The following is a 15663-nucleotide window of genomic DNA, read 5'->3' as shown; positions in this document are numbered from 1 at the left end:
TTAGAACTGGGCAGAAGAGCAGGAGAAGTGCCAGCAGAGTGGAGAACACCAGCAGAAGCATCGGCTGTGACAAGGTTGAAGGACAGTGCCCCCTACCCCCACCCTCCACCTTGGCTTCCATCTTCCCACCACAAAATCCACACCGTCGTCCGCACATACAGGGTGCTGTGGAAGGTCTCAGACCACCCCGCCGTCAGGTGGGCATGCTGAGAAGGGAGACTGGGTGACATCCTCTCTTCTGCCTCGGCCTCCCCGGGCCGGCTGCTGTCTGGTGCAAAGGGGCAGGACCAGACTCTTCTCCCAGGTCCCACGGTTCTGTCTCCATCAGCGTGACTGACCACCATCACCTGTCATTTAACGGCCTTATCTTTCTTCCTTGTCTGCTCTAGATGCAGCCGCTCTCTGTTCCCTGCCCCAATGAACATCTGCACTAGGCCCAAGCCTTGGAGTGATTTACCTGAAGAGTGACACCATTTATTTGGAAACTACTGTGAGTACATTATGCCTCCAATGAAAGCCTTCTTAACTCACTTAGTTTAATTAAAAAAACAAAACAAAACAAAACAAAAAAACACACAATTATAAATGCAGATGCCATTCTAGATGGCCTTGTGTCTTGACCACAGTGAGGTCACAAGGCTCAGTGCTGAGGTGCCCGCAGTGGTCCTCAGCTGCCAGCCGGCAGCTCCGCCCTGAGCAGCAACGTGCCCTCCTCGCCAGATGGCCTCGTGGACCAGATCCGGGCCCAGCTCACGGGGCCCGGCACTGTTCTGCTTCATTGTCTGCACCCTCACCGGAAGTGGTGGCAGCTCCCACCCTCCTCTCTTGGCCCCTTGTCACCTTCTGTGCCACTCTATTGAATCTCACCGCAACTTGTCATTTCATGCCACCCTGCCCAGGTCCAGGGGCCAAGCTTTCCTCCTTGGCATCTGCCTGTTGTCTGAGTTGCATCTCTGAGCCAATGCTGTTGCCTCCTTGCTACTTTAGGGGGGCCAAGCTTCCCTGGGGACTCCGGGCCGCATCTCTCACCCATTGCTTCCAGCTCCGCCCTGCCCTCTAGATGCACGGCTCTGTGCGTGTGGTTGAGTTCCCTCTGTGCCGGGCATTTATGTCAGAGAAGTACAACCCTTACAAGGCAAGGTGCACAAACAGGTTGGAATAGGAGGCATGATGTCTACATGACAATACTTATGAGAGATTGGTATCACGTATTCATTAACCATTGCTAAAAGTAACAAATGAAGAGATGCTTTTTTTTCTTTTATGCAAAAGCCAGAAAGTTAAATTATTTAGAGCTATGCATGCAAAATAACTTCATTATACATTTTAAGACAAAACCTCTTTCTAGTTATAGTCTCAAGTTTTCCTATATACGGTATGAGGCGGGTCATGGGGTGGTTTTTATAGACCTCTCTGTTACTGGAAAACGCTAACCCTGGGAGAGAACCATCCCTGTTAGGCTTTTGGGTAGGATTTTCACATTCGTATTTTCCACGTCTTTAGCTATTCGGGTATAAATCATACCCAAAGGGAATGTTTTGTTTTGCATTGCTGTTCTCCTTTAATGCTTTTAGTCAACTGCATTGTAATCAGTGGCAGTGGGGAGATGGGGACCACCAGAGTAATCTGCAGTACTACTGGGTTCAAGGGACTGGGGATTAAAGACACGATGGAAGATCAAAAATAGTTTCTCCATACCCAGGCAAGGAACTTGCTTGTGTAGACACCATCATTCATCCTCAAGTTGAAGTGCATGGAGGGCCTTAGACATTCCCATGTCTGGATGGTTTTCTGGGTTTCTGCATTATGTGCAACTAGGCTGGGGGCAAGTAGCACAGCTGAGCTAGGGTGCAGCCAGGGTTCCCAGGGTCTGTAGCCTCTGGAAGAGGGAAGAGTCTTTACTGCCCCTACCTTCCTGCAGAGAACTGAAATCCAGACCCAGGAATCAGGACCTACAGTTTCCTGAAAATCATGGAGAGGCCCACCAGTGAGCATCTGTTTCAGCCCTAGGAAGCATTTAACCTGTGCCCAACCCCAGGGCCTGCTTTCAGGCTCCACAGGTCCTACCAAGGACAGACAGGGCTCTAAAGGTTGTAGGCTCTGCTTTTCAGAAACTCAGCCCTCTCCTATATAAAGAAGAAACAACAGTAAAGTTTCCACACTTGCTAAGTACAAAACCAGTAAGGCAAATAAACTATAAAAATGTGGACTAATTACACAAATGTTTCCTTCCCGTGTGTAAGCAGTGCCCTGGACCAGGTCTCAAGGCTTAGGGATAGGAAGGGAGGGGACAAGTGTTAGATTTTAAAACCTACCGGCTCCCACATCACTTACACAACTGTGCTCAGCAGCCCTGCCTACTTAATCTGGATAGTAGTGATAATTAAATGAGATTATATGCATATAATGTCTGGCATAGCAGAAGTGAATATATTTACTTGAACAACTGAAATTCACTGGGCATATTCCTTTGTGTTAGACACTGTTCTGGGGACTAGGGATGTGGCAGCTAACAAAACACACAAAAATCCCTGCTCTCACAGAGCCCACGTTCAGCTTTCTTCTCCCATAAACGGCAAATAGACAAAATAGGTACATAGATGCTAAGAGAACAAACTTCACTTCATTTTGCCCTGTCTTGCTTTCCAGAACATAAAATTGAGAGGGGAGGGTGAAGGAAATGGAGAAGGGAAAGAAGAGGTCCACTGATTCGTCTCCCCTCTACACAAACACAAAACCCTGAAGCCCTTCTCTACCCTGATATGTGGCCCAGGAGGCCAGCCTCTCTGGACTGCACTCCTAGGCTCTCTCCCACTCAGGCTCCCCTTTGAATGTGGCCTAGAGGAACATCAGCAAAGGATGTGTGAGTAGGAGGAGAGTGAGGGCAGGCTGTTGATTTGTCCAGCCCCCTTCCTAACTGCAATTCTGACTGAACTCAGAGAACACCTCTCCTTCCTTGCCCCTTGGAGGTAACAGTTGGAAGCTGACTTTCACAGCTTTCCACCGCTGCTAGCCCCGGTGCTTCAGTCTCCCTTGGGCGTCCGGCCACCTCCTCTGTACCTCACTATACAGTCCTTACATTAAACTCTCTCCAGCTAAAACCTTGGAGCGTGCCAGCTGTTTCTTGCCAGGATCCTGACGGATACAGCAAGGGAGAAAAACACCAAAACACATTATAAATTGGCCTTGCTGAGAAGGTTAAAAAATTTGAGAGAATAAAATGTTTTAATTACAAAAACATCTTAAATTGATCTGAGAACATTAGACCAAATAGTAAAAGGATAAATTGTGAGGAGAACATGATAAGCGAGAGTGCCAAAGGTTGGCTTTGACACATAGACCGTAGTCCCAGGTTTGGTGAGCTTCTGCGGCCCAAGTGTATATTGCTTGACCCTCAAGTTCGAGAGAGGTTCTTGGGGTAGTAACAGCAATGACAAACACGTGAATAGAAAGACCGTGTCAGGAGGGTGATATGGTAAGATCAGAGTGTCGAAGAAGAGATTGCTTATCCTTACACTCTTTCTGCCTGTGCTACAATGACAGTCCATTTCCCCCTGCTGAAGTCTAGACAATTAAAAAGATCACTAAGGTAGGGGAAGTGGCTCCTTAGAGCTGACAAAAACTGTGGAACTGATGCTCTCTCAGAGTTACCATCATTGAGTACTGGCCCTGCGCCATGGCTCTGCCAGTCGGTTGACATGAATTATCTCATTTATATACCTACCAACTCAGTAATACCTACCAGCCCAAGGAGATAGGTATAATTACCCCATTATTTCCACTAAGGCCCAGAGAAGCAGAATAATCTGCCTAGGACACACAGCTACTTGATGGTAGAGTTGGGTTCTATTGAGGGGTGGAGGGTTGTTACACCTCTGCTCTCTGCTCCCCCCCACCCACCAAAACACACTCCTGAGCCTTTTCAATATTTTGTTGGGAAAGAGAATAAAGAAGTGGTTACCATTCAAAAAAAAAAAAAAAAATTGGAGGGGAGGGCATCGTGGATCTAGATTGTCAAGATTCAATGACTGAGTAATTATTTATCAAAAGGAGGTTCTGACTAATTCTTTCCTATCCAACAGGCTGATAAGTGGAAGGCATGTTAATGTGCAGGAGAGGCGGGGGTGGGGGGCAGTGAAGAGAGAAAATTGGGAGAGGGAGATAGAAGAGAGCACTCTCCTCCCAACAACCCCAGGAGCCTGATAAGAGCTCACACAGATAAAATATTTATTTTCCGTATGTTGCAGAAAGCACTGCCATCACTGTATGTGTGCAATATGTGCAAAGAAGTGTGAAATATATACATCAAATGCCACCGATCTGGTTAATTTCCACGCATTTAACATGCCTAATACCTACCATCTCATCAATATGTTTCAATGCATATTTCTTTCCACATGCAATATGTCTAGGAAGGAAGGAGCCAAAATCATCCACAACCTCACTCACTGCTATGTTTCAGCCCAAAACTTGTTGCCAGGACCAGCACAATGAGAGTTAAAAACCAGCCACCAGTCACCTTAAAACGCCTTTCCAGCTCTTGAAGCAGCCCTTTTTCTCTCATAAGAGAGATGTTTGCAGTGGGGAGATGAGAATGTTTTTGTTCTTTTCGGACAATTGGGAGATATTCAGGGAGAATGTCAGAACTGACCGTTGAAAGGCAGGTGCCTGGAGCCACACTTTTTTTTTTTTTTTTTTGAATGCAGGGCTCCATCAGTGTGGCGGGAGGAAGTGCACAATGATTGGTCTGTTTCTCTGTGGAAGTGTTCAGGGTACACCCAGTTTTGCTTTGCATATATTTACGAAACATCTGCCCTTTTCTTGTTCTTAAATCCTTCCCCCTCACCAGCCCCCTTTCCCCTTTCTCCCGGTTTCTTTCTTTGTTGTTGTTGGCTTGTCTAACTTTTTCATTGGAGCTTTCATTTTCCGGTTGAGGGGCGACTTCATCTGAGTGTATAATTTTAACATTGAGGGAGGGAGGGAGAGAGGGAGGTAAGAGAGACAGAGAGAGGGAGAGAGAGAGGGAGAGAGAGAATGAGAACTGAAAAGAAAAGAAAGAGGCTGAGCGGCCAGAGCTTGGCAAACCAACCTTTGGCATGGTGACCGGGAGGAAGGTTCTGGTCTGGTCGGAGTTTGCCTCTCTGCCGTGCTGCCCGGAGTAGCCTGTGTGCTGCTGCCCTCTAAAGGCTCCAGGGAATAATGCGTAGCCACAGAGGCTTGGACATACTTGCCCTCAGATGTGCCCTGTTTATGTAATTCTTTTTGCACAACCAAAGAAGGTATTTTCAATTAATTACTACAGGCCTTGCTCTTTTCTCCTTAATAAACTATGAACTGCAAAAACGGGGTCAGCATAACAGCACCTGTGCACGTCTAGACAGACTGGGGCTGTGTTTCTGTGTTTCTCAGCACCAGAAAAAGGAGTCCTACAGAACTATCGGAGAGGGTGAGATGGGAAATGATTGCTTCTAAGGACAGTCAGTGGCTCTGTGTCATCTGTGTAGTTGGGAAAAGCCCAGTGGTATCAGGATAAGCAAATGAGGGGGTGAGCTGGAAGGTTGATTTTCAATATTTCCATTTTGTGGGGGTGGCTTCCAGTGCATCTGTATTGTCATAGGTGATCCTTGGGACCACCAGGAGAAGGGTGTGGTGTAAGATGCCAGGTAGGAAGCAGGATCAAATCTAGGGAAGGAAGCAAGGGCGTTTATATAAAGAATAGTACCATTTTTGCAGTGTTAAAAGAGTAATGCTGGTTGTTTGGCCATGTACTCATGTCTGAAAGAGAGCTTTTTCAATTTCCTGAAACACAAATCCCAGACTAACTGAGGCCTTGTCTATAAGCATCAGAAATAAATGTTAAAAAAAAAAAAAAAGGGAAAGAGAGAGAGAGAAAGAAATAGTTTTTCTGTTAAGTCATATCTACCATTAGTACTTCATCCTGATATTTAACGGACTCATGAGGACCAGTCCAGTTTTGTTGAGCAAAATGGTCCTACTCTTGGGGCGCCTGGATAGCTCAGATGGTTAAGCGTCTGCCTTCAGCTCAGGTCCTGGGATCCAGTCCCACATTGGGCTCCCCGCTCAGCGGGGAGTCTGCGTCTCCCTCTCACTCTCCCTTTGTGCTCTCTCTCTCTCTCTCTCTCTCTCAAATAAAAACAAAACAAAAGAATAGAAAAACGTAATTGGGATTTAGATGATGACTATTCTCTAAATACACCTTTATTTCAATCCCACTTCACTCCATCAACAAACGAATGTTGAATGACAGCTTTGTTGAAGCCACTCTGCTTAACAGTCCTCACTAGAGAACAAATTCGGGGAGGAAAGCAACCAGGCTTGCTGCATTTCCTAACCTATGCCAGCACACTAGAGGTGCATGATGTTTTAAGATAAATATGTGAATAGATGAATGGTGGGAGGGAAGGAGGAAGGAAAGAAAGGATGAACGCAGGGAATAAAAAATAACCAAGACATTTTCTCTCAGAGAATTTACAGTCTCATGAGAGGTATCACCACATAAATAACTATCATTGAAACAATTTAGCAGGTAAAATAGGGAGAAGTAAATTTGGTGGGGGGTGGGGAATTTCAGAGAAAGGTGGAACAGAGTTCAGTTTCAGAGAGAGAGAGACCTACTATCTGGTAGAGGTAAATCAAGACGGTTACAAGATGGAGACAACCTTTAATAGCAAGAAGGGTAAATATGATTTCCACAGAGTTGTAAAATGGACATTCAAAGCAAGGGAACTAACTTGAACAAAGATGGAGAGCCAAGGATGTAGATACCCCAAGACGTTCTGAGAATTTTCACAAACTTTGAGAGTCCTGTGTGGCCAACACTTAGCTAGAGCACATATAGAACTCATTTGGGGTACTGGGCTAACTTGGTTTTCTCAAAGGGGTCAAGGAGGATAGAGAGCCAGTAAATAAACAACAGTCTAAATAAAACTGTTAAGGTGATAGTGGTGAAAATGGAAAGGAAAAACGGATGTGAAAAAATATGAAGGAAACAGAATTGTCAGGACTTGATGAATCGGTTTTAAGACAGGGAAAGCTGTTGCTCACCTGTGGTTTCCACCCTGATGACAAAGCGGGTGATAGACGACAGTGATGGAAATAAGGAGGGGCCTGGGGGGGCACTGATTTCCAAGGATAAAAAGCAGTTGAGCTTTGGAGACTTTATTTTTTTTTTTTAAGATTTTATTTATTTATTTGACAGAGAGATAGATCACAAGTAGGCAGAGAGGCAGTCAGAGAGAGGAGGAAGCAGGCTCCCCGCTGAGCAGAGAGCCCGATACGGGCCTCGATCCCAGGACTCTGGGACCATGACCTGAGCCCAAGGCAGAGGCTTTAACCCACTGAGCCACCCAGGCACCCGAGCTTTGTAGACTTTAGTCTGGTATATAATCCAGGGCCTTGTAGACAGGTCCCTGACCCTGTCCCTGTACACACTCAAGACTTGGGGGTCGGTTCCATAGTCACCCAACCAACAAACAGTTGGTAAAGCATTGCAATTTGTTGCTTCTCTTATATTGGCCTACTCCATACTGAAAAATGTGTCTGAAAGCTTCCCCCTCTCTCTTCATCTTTACCATGCCATCTCTGCCTCCTGCCCTCTGAAAAAGCAGATTTGATTTCACAACCTGTTGGACCAGAAACACAGCATGCTAATCACAGCACCATATTCTGCGAGGGCAGATTTAACTACCCCGTACCACAAATTCCGATACAAAATACTCTGTATGACAAGTCCATTGCCAGGCTTATAGAAACAAGAAAAACATGGAAACAAAGCTACTTAAAACAAATTCTGTTGCACGCATAGTCTTCCACCAAAAAATAAAATAAAATAATTCCTCTGGTCACCATCCACATAATGATAGAAGGAGGCACAGAGCTAAGGAAATTGGAGGGCATGTTCAGGGTATGACTAATAACCCAGTTTGGCTAGGACCTAGGGTACATGCAGTGTAAGCTAAGTAGTTCTGTGTTTATGTCCGTTTTATCATCCCAGAGTGGGAGGACACCAGAGCCGACCCATACCTGAGCTCTTCTGTTTCCTATTCTGAATTCCAAGCAGCAGTGGGCAATAATTACTCTCTAGTTCCCTTCACCCGTCTCTTCCTCCCACCCCAAACACACAGTCACACTCCCATACTCCAGAGTCATGTCCTAAATCAACAAACAAAGAGAATCTTCAGCTTTGGATGAGTAAAGATTTGGAATAGAGGATCTCCGTGTGATACCTTAACTGCTCTACCTGCTAGAAGCTAAGCTCATCTTTTCACTTTTCATTTGCTCCTTTAACAAAAACCTCCATCACTGCTCTCTCATCTATACAGCCTGCAAACTTAGATTGTGATTGGAAGGTATGTGTTCATCTAAAGTAAAATGTAACAACAGCGAGCAAGTTGAATGTTTCATAATGTGTTCCATGAATAGAAGCTTCAAGCTGGAAGGAACCTTTAAGGCCTTCTAATCCAAGCCCTTTATTTTACAGATGAGGAAACTGAAGCCCAGAGAGGTGAAGTGAGGTGCCCAAGGCCACACAGCAAGTTAGAGGCACAGCTAGTACCATAGCTCAAGTCTCCTGACTCCCAGTCCAGTGCTCCTCCCATTACTCCACGGGTCCTGTCTCTAAGCTTCCTGACAAATGCTAGAACGGTAAACCTCCACTAGTATTTTTCCAGACCATGTTAAAACTCTTAAGGGGGAAAAAAGGATGCTTTCTTGGATAATGTCAGCCATACGTAGCTCAATCTGTCTAAAGTTCTGGGACAGGGTCTTTTTATGCAGCCAACAGAGTCCAAATGTGGTGCTGTTTGCTTGGCCCATATGCTTTCATGTGTTCCCAGTTAGGCCATTACTGGAGGGAAAAAAACAAGAATCAGCTTGTTTTAAAACAAGGGACATACTGGACTCCCTCCCATCCCCCCTCAGAAAAAAAAAATCAAGTTATCTTTAACAGATTCTAAAAATGCCTTTTCCCAAATATGCAGTCAGTTCCTTCAAAGGGCCCTTTGTTTATTTTCAGGAAGAAACCCAAGACAGCTGAAAACCAGAAGGCATCTGAGGAGAATGAGATTACTCAGCCGGGTGGATCCAGCGCCAAGCCGGGCCTTCCCTGCCTGAACTTTGAAGCTGTTTTGTCTCCAGACCCAGCCCTCATCCACTCAACACATTCACTGACAAACTCTCACGCTCACACCGGGTCATCTGATTGTGAGTACACCAGTAAGGTGATGGTGTCTTCGCGGCGCTGGGAGCGTGCTTCTCCCCTGGGTTCTGGCTTTTTCTTGTGTTCCGAATGAGCCGTTTCCGTGTGGTCTTGTAGAGTAGCCGAAGGGAACTTGCCTCCATCTTGATTCAGCCAACGTCGCTGTTTTCAAAGCCAGAGTGTGTTTTAAAACCAGGTGCCGGGCCACTTGGCCTCGAAAGGCTGATTCATTACATGAACCACATTTTCTTTCAAAACATTCACTCAAAAAAAAAAAAAAAAAAAAAGTTGGGTTATTGTTTTCTAATTATTCTTTTGTCCCCGCGATCTGAATAACAGCACTTCCACCATGACTAAACTGAACCACCAAATATGGACCTCGAAAAGCCAGTAGACACAGGAAACATCCATTTTGAAATTACATAATACAAGTCAGCTTTGCATTAATTATTGGAGTCTCATTTGGCTTGGCTGAATTTCCGTCCTTCCAGTTTTTAATTTATTTTGAAGTGGTTAAAGGATAGCATAAATTTACAGAAGAAAAGAGAATGGCTTCCAAGAATTCAGAATCCACCCAGACTTCACGTAGCCAATAAGAATTCAGGTTAAAAATATTTTTTAATTAAAAAAACTGCCTACGGGCTAAATTTGGAAATGGGCAGCTTAATGAGATCGTCGCCATTGAAATCACTCCATTGCTGTTTATTTTTGCTGTCTTCCTACCAATCTGGGAGTCACTTCTTCAAATTCTATTTTAAGAAAGTTGATAAATCATGTTTTGGAGCTTTTCTCTCTTTGAAGTGTAACCCAATACTTCAAAGAGAAAGGAACATGTGTGGTGACAATGGAAAAGAATGGAATAATTTTGGGGTCCGATCTGAAAAAAATATTCCTTTTGGTCTTAAGGTACCCAACAAGTATTCTGAACTGCCCTCCACACAGGATGTCTAGTAACAGGCAAAGAGCTGGCATGTCCTTCTTTAGGAGGAAAAATAAGACCAAGACAGTCTTGTTTTCAAAAAAGGACTGCATTTATCCTGTCCATGAACACAAGCATTATTAATTAGGAAACGAGAGTCTAAATCTCCTGTTGTTATTTTTCTGACAAAACAAATGTAAAACTCTGCAAAGAGGGCAAGATGTGCCCGTGTCTGGAAGATTCCATTCCCTACTTACTTCATCATCCTAGTGTCATAGGTAAAGGGACAAAACCCAGGGGTTGATGTTGGGGTGAAAGGAGCTTGTTATTCTTGGTGGCTGGGCTGAAACCCTGCTCCAGCTATCTCTAGAAAACGAAACGAGAAAGAACGGGATCCAACTCTCTAGAGCCTCTGTGATTTGCACTAAGTTGCTGCTTCTTTAAACAACCCTGGGGATCAGAAGCAAGGACTGTGTTCTGTGGACCCATCATAATAGTAACATCCTTGGCCCTTCTTGCCTGGCAGTCTCCAGCCTAATAGTAATTACAGGAAGAATTGGAAAATAGCATGGCACAGTGCCCGTAGGCATGTGTGCACTGCCCCTACCTACCAGGAAGGTGGCCGGTTCCTGCGGAGAAGGGCCTGGAGCTCCTGCACGTGCACCTTCATCGCCTGGCTTTCTGCCATACCTTATGGGGAAGATTACATAGAATGGCCTTGGCCCAGAAACCCCCTGTTGCAGCAAAATGACTGTTTTGCTGAATAGAGAAGGCACCGGGCTTCACTGATTGTACTTTACCATAAGCATCCTCCAGCCAGGTCTTGGCATTCGCCTGGAATACGAGCAAGAAACTGTAGGAGCGTGATAGTTGCCGTACAGCTCAGAAGTGACCCAGAGGGAGCCAGGAGGCTGGAGCTTTCAGTGAGGTATCTGAAAGCTGTTGGAAGGAAAACAGAGAGGGAGGAGACACCTAATCTCCAGCCGCGTAGAAAGTCATTCCGATTTTACCATTAAGATGTGGACATCCTCTCTGTCCTAACCTCTTGTTGAAATCGATTATGCTTTTCTCCAAATCTATTTGGATCGTAGTTTGTCCTGATTTGAGCCTACACTTAGAAGAAAATTGTTTTTAGGAAAGATTCACAGAAATCTGTCCATTTGGAGATTGCTTGAGAGAAGACAGGAAAGAGGTTTATTTTAAGCTGTTAAATTTTTTGGATGCTCTTCTTGCATTCAAGAAGATTTTTTTTTTTTAACTTTCAAATGTCATTCTTACCATAGATTAATTTAAAAGCCTAATTTCTTTAAGGTAAAATATTCTGTTCCTATTTAGAACTAACAGATTTGGGGCATTTAAAAATAGTGCCCTTGACTTGTTAGTCTCTTTAACTTCAGAAACATTCCACCAGTGTGTGGTGTTCCAAGCTTTCACAAGTGCCTGAATTTTTATAGCACCTTTTTATTTGTTATGTGTTTAGCAAAATTATTCTTAGTCATGCTCTAATGCCCATTTCCTGTCAGTCATTATAATTCTTCCCAATTTACAGATGAGAAAACTGAGAAAATTGACACTTCTGTCAATGAATGACTTGCTCTCGGTAGTTAACTCATTCAGATACTGAGGAATGTTTATGGATTTGCTCTCCCTGTGAGCAGCCTGAATCCTCTGTTCCAAGCCCATAAATGGCATTCTTGAAAATGTGCAACCATCATATTGGTGACTGAGTTCTAAAACACAGTCGATCAGCATCCCCACAAGAGTCAGCTCTGCCTATGAACCAGTGAGAGTGGGTAAGACGTAGTGTTGTCGCATCTGAAGGATGCAGGCCCATGTTTTAGACAAGTCTGACCCCTAAGATTTCAGCTGGCTACTTAACCTGCCCAGCGACTTCAAATTTTGCAAAAGATCCCAGTAATATCCAAACCAAGAAGGACTAGGGTTGAGAAAAGCTTCCCTTGTGAGATGGTGAGGTTAATATCTCCGCGGCACGTCCACTGACAGTGACCTCTTAGCAACATTCCCCCATGACCTCCTTGCTTGTGGCCTCTTCACCTTTTCTAAAAACCTGGTGGTAATGGACTCCGGTGATGAGAACTCACGGCATTGGGATGAGTTGCGGAAGGTAGAGAGTACAAAAGCCCTAGGTGTTTGACAGACTGGTTCCCCGCTGAGGAACAGGCTGAGGAAGAGCTGAGCCAAGCTCTCTCTGCTCAAACGCGTGAACAGGCCCAACCCAAGTCAGCAGAGCAGATGAAGGCGTCCCTAGCTTGACAACTGCCAAGCTGTGGCACGTCACTGTCGTGTACACGCGACAGACTCGACCAGAGCGACGACTCGCGTGCTTCTTCCACTTTGTTTTCCCCCAGATAAGGCCCCGCTGAAGGGAGAAGTGATTCTCCCCGCCATGGCAGTGCTCCCGACTTTTGGCCCTAGACCCACCTATTCTGATGTCGTTGGTGGGAAGCTGATGTCCCTGGTGACTTACCTTCCGGTGTTTCGTGCTGGCCTCAGCAGGCTGTCTCATCTTTTGCGTCCTTGCCAAGAGGCACTTATGCATTAACAGTTTTTATTTTTAATTTAACCTTTACACATTACCAAACTGTTGTGTGGGTGGGTTTAACTTTAGCTCCGTAGGTAGCATGACTCTGCTGGGGCTGAGCACTGTCTGAAGAGACTGCGGGCCCTTTTTTCCCTCTCTGACCTTCCACCTTCAGTGGTCTTCCCCCTCCCAGCCCTTCGCTTCTTCCCGCCCCTCCCCGAACTCCCATCACCAAGCCAAGTGCCCGAGATTAAAATTTTTAGTACACTTGGTTCAGTTTGAACTTCTAAGCAATTTTTTTTTTTAAGAGAACAAAACAAAGAGGATTTTTTATGGCCAACTCCATTAATGCCACATTAAGGCTGACATTTTAATTACCCCAAAGTCAGGAAATGCAAAGTTCAGGTTCCCACAGCAACAGAAACTGTCCCCTTGAGTGCCCACACCATAGCAGATTCTTTCTTTCCTGATTACACAACACCAGGCGTGGGGACATTGTTTGGTCTCCACGTATGTGGACAGGAGCATGGATTTTACCCTTTGTCTCTCTCCTGTAACTACAGTTGAGGATATGGGTCTTTAGCTTCCCTCCCCAGACCATCTATACATATTATCCTGGAGCGGAAGCCTGTTATGGCCCTACATGTGCACACGGACAGAATTAAAGTTGCCGTGGGAACATTAACTCTGATTTCCGGACTTCCGTGCCAGTCACATTTAAACCATAATGTTGTAATTTTTGGCATGTAATAAATGTGCATTTCATGTACACAGACAGAAAGAAGCATAAAATGTATTTTAAAGAGCAATTAATTACTAACTTTGTGATTAAAAAACATTTGGTGCATGTTCCTTCCCATTTAGCATCAGCTGCTGGTCTTAGCCAGGCCTAATAGATGACATACTGTGTCTCATCCTGTATTTCAGATGTACTTACTGTATGTTCCTGTTCTTCGAGATAATTAATTCCCTTAGTAAAGCTGTAGGGGGAAAACAAAATGGAAGGAATATGCAAGCATGTAAATAGGGTAAAGGATATTTTGAAGGAAATGATTCATTTCTGCAAATAAACCCCTTAGTCCCTGATAAAGAGCCAGAAATCTGCTAAGTGGGTGTAGACAAAGGTTTTTGGCCACCTTAGAGCATCTGGTCCAGGACTATAGGAACAACTTGAAAGCAGATTTCCCCCCTGAATTCCGGGCATGCCCGATGCGGGGGGCGGGGGGTGAGTTTACGCTGTAATAATTTTGCAGGCTTCGGGCTTAAGAAGTTATTTTACTCTGTCTCCACTTTTCGGTTTATATCCAAACTGGAAAAGAAACGGTGCTGGGAATCAGGCAAAACATGGGGTTCGCGGCAGAGCCCGATTTAGAGCGTAGTGTTGTCTCTTCCTGGATTTGAATCTGATTGGCCCGTTTGTGTCGGAGAAGGACGTGTTTCAAAATAAACGTCTGAACAAGTTTGTGAGTAAAAGGAGTGGGTAGCGAGACGCTGAAGGTACAAGTGTCTAAAATCACAAACGCTTGGGCGCGCACGGGAAGCTGGGTAAGGCAGCGTTTTACTGAGACGGTGTGTCGCCTCAACTCCCCAGTAGCGCTTTAAGGGGGGCACGCTCGCTCCTGAACGATTTGCGCCTCCGCTCTTGCTATTAGTTCGTTCTCTCTCCTGTCACGCGCTCCTTTTTGTTCAGTTTGCTTGCGTATGGTATTTAACCTTTAAGAAAGATACTGCAGTTTTGCAGGGCTCTGATTTGCTTTCACTTGGGCTGTCTGCATGTGTGAACGTATGTCGGTGTGAGTGAAAACTGCTCAAGCAAGTTTGAAGGTCTCCTTGGCAAACTTGACTGTGCGTTCCCAAAGTTTCCAATCAGAAAGCCGATGCAGTGTAAAACCTTCCAAAAACTTCCCGAGGCACCTGTTCACACGCGAAGATGGGATTTCTGCTGGAGGTGCTCAGAAGGCAGTGTTTATAACCGAAGATCTCTGTTTGGAGTGCCAAAAAATGAAAAACGTTTTGGCCCCCAGAAAACCTCCGAAAATGTTCAAAACGTATAATCAAACAAAAGCTTCATTTGGATTCAAATGCGTGTGTCTCAGCAGATGTGTCTAAACTCACTGGAATCCCACAGGAGCAGCTGAACTGGGTTTGGGTATGTCTTGATAACCGAGAGTTATTCTTAGGCTTTGAAAGGACAAAAATGGTCCATCTGTGAAGAACCGTAATAGAGACATGGCAAAAAACAGCATCCTCTGAAAGAGTTTATTTATGGAATTTAGGACAAGTTGGACAATCCTGAAAACATTTTGGGGTCACACTAATTTGCAGAAGAAACATAATCAGAATGGGCTGGGATGAGCAACCACAGAGAGCTATTATCCTATGGCTTTGCTATTAATTTTCTACTAGATTCCACATCGGTTTAACAGTAAATAGAACATCTTTGGTATAACTGAGTGTTCTCATTGTCCCCAGAGTGCCCCGCATCCCTCTTTATTCTACTTCCTATAAAGAATGACATATTTACCTCTTCATAGCTAACAGTTTCAACTATCTTTCTGCAGTGTCGTTAGCCAGGTAGACCTCTTACCTATTAAGTGTGGATTCATTCCTTTAAAGACAGTCTCGCCCCTTATAAACAGTCACCTTTCTGCCTCTGAGTTAATTGATACATAATCTCTTTGGAATTACTTTTGTTATCTTTGACGCCCTCTTATTTAGAGGTTTCAGTTCTTAGTCCAGCCCTCATGCATCAGAAGGCCAGTTAATGTCTTTATTGGCCCAAGTTCCCAGAGCCACTACTTAGCATGTCTGGGGACACATTTATTGTTAACAGTCTTCCTGAAGTTTCATGTCACAGTCTACCTCTTTTTATAAAATTCTCCATCCTTTTATCACAACTCGTTCTGTCCCTACACTGCTAATTTTACTGGATGTCTTCCGTGCTCCCTTCATGCAATAATTTCTAATAGTCCCGTTTCTCATTTA

General features: G+C 44.7%; 1 protein-coding gene across 11 annotated transcripts in view; it reads left to right on the top strand.

Moving 5' to 3' along the window:
- The window catches only part of ZBTB20 (zinc finger and BTB domain containing 20), an 814654-nt gene that overhangs the window by 740216 nt on the left and 58775 nt on the right, over positions 1–15663 (top strand). For 9 of the 11 annotated variants that reach the window (XM_047725341.1, XM_047725317.1, XM_047725348.1 and 6 more), the window contains 3 exons: positions 390–490; positions 8501–8664; positions 9035–9222. In XM_047725341.1, coding sequence (XP_047581297.1) covers positions 8654–8664; positions 9035–9222 — 199 coding nt within the window. In that variant the 5' untranslated portion in view covers positions 390–490; positions 8501–8653. The remainder of the gene's footprint in view (positions 1–389; positions 491–8500; positions 8665–9034; positions 9223–15663) is intronic. The other 2 variants (XM_047725382.1, XM_047725389.1) reach the window with 1 other exon arrangement.

The sequence above is a fragment of the Lutra lutra genome, chromosome 1, assembly GCF_902655055.1.
Source record: "Lutra lutra chromosome 1, mLutLut1.2, whole genome shotgun sequence".
Classification (NCBI taxonomy): Eukaryota; Metazoa; Chordata; class Mammalia; order Carnivora; family Mustelidae; genus Lutra; species Lutra lutra.
This window is presented reverse-complemented; position numbering and strand designations above follow the sequence as displayed.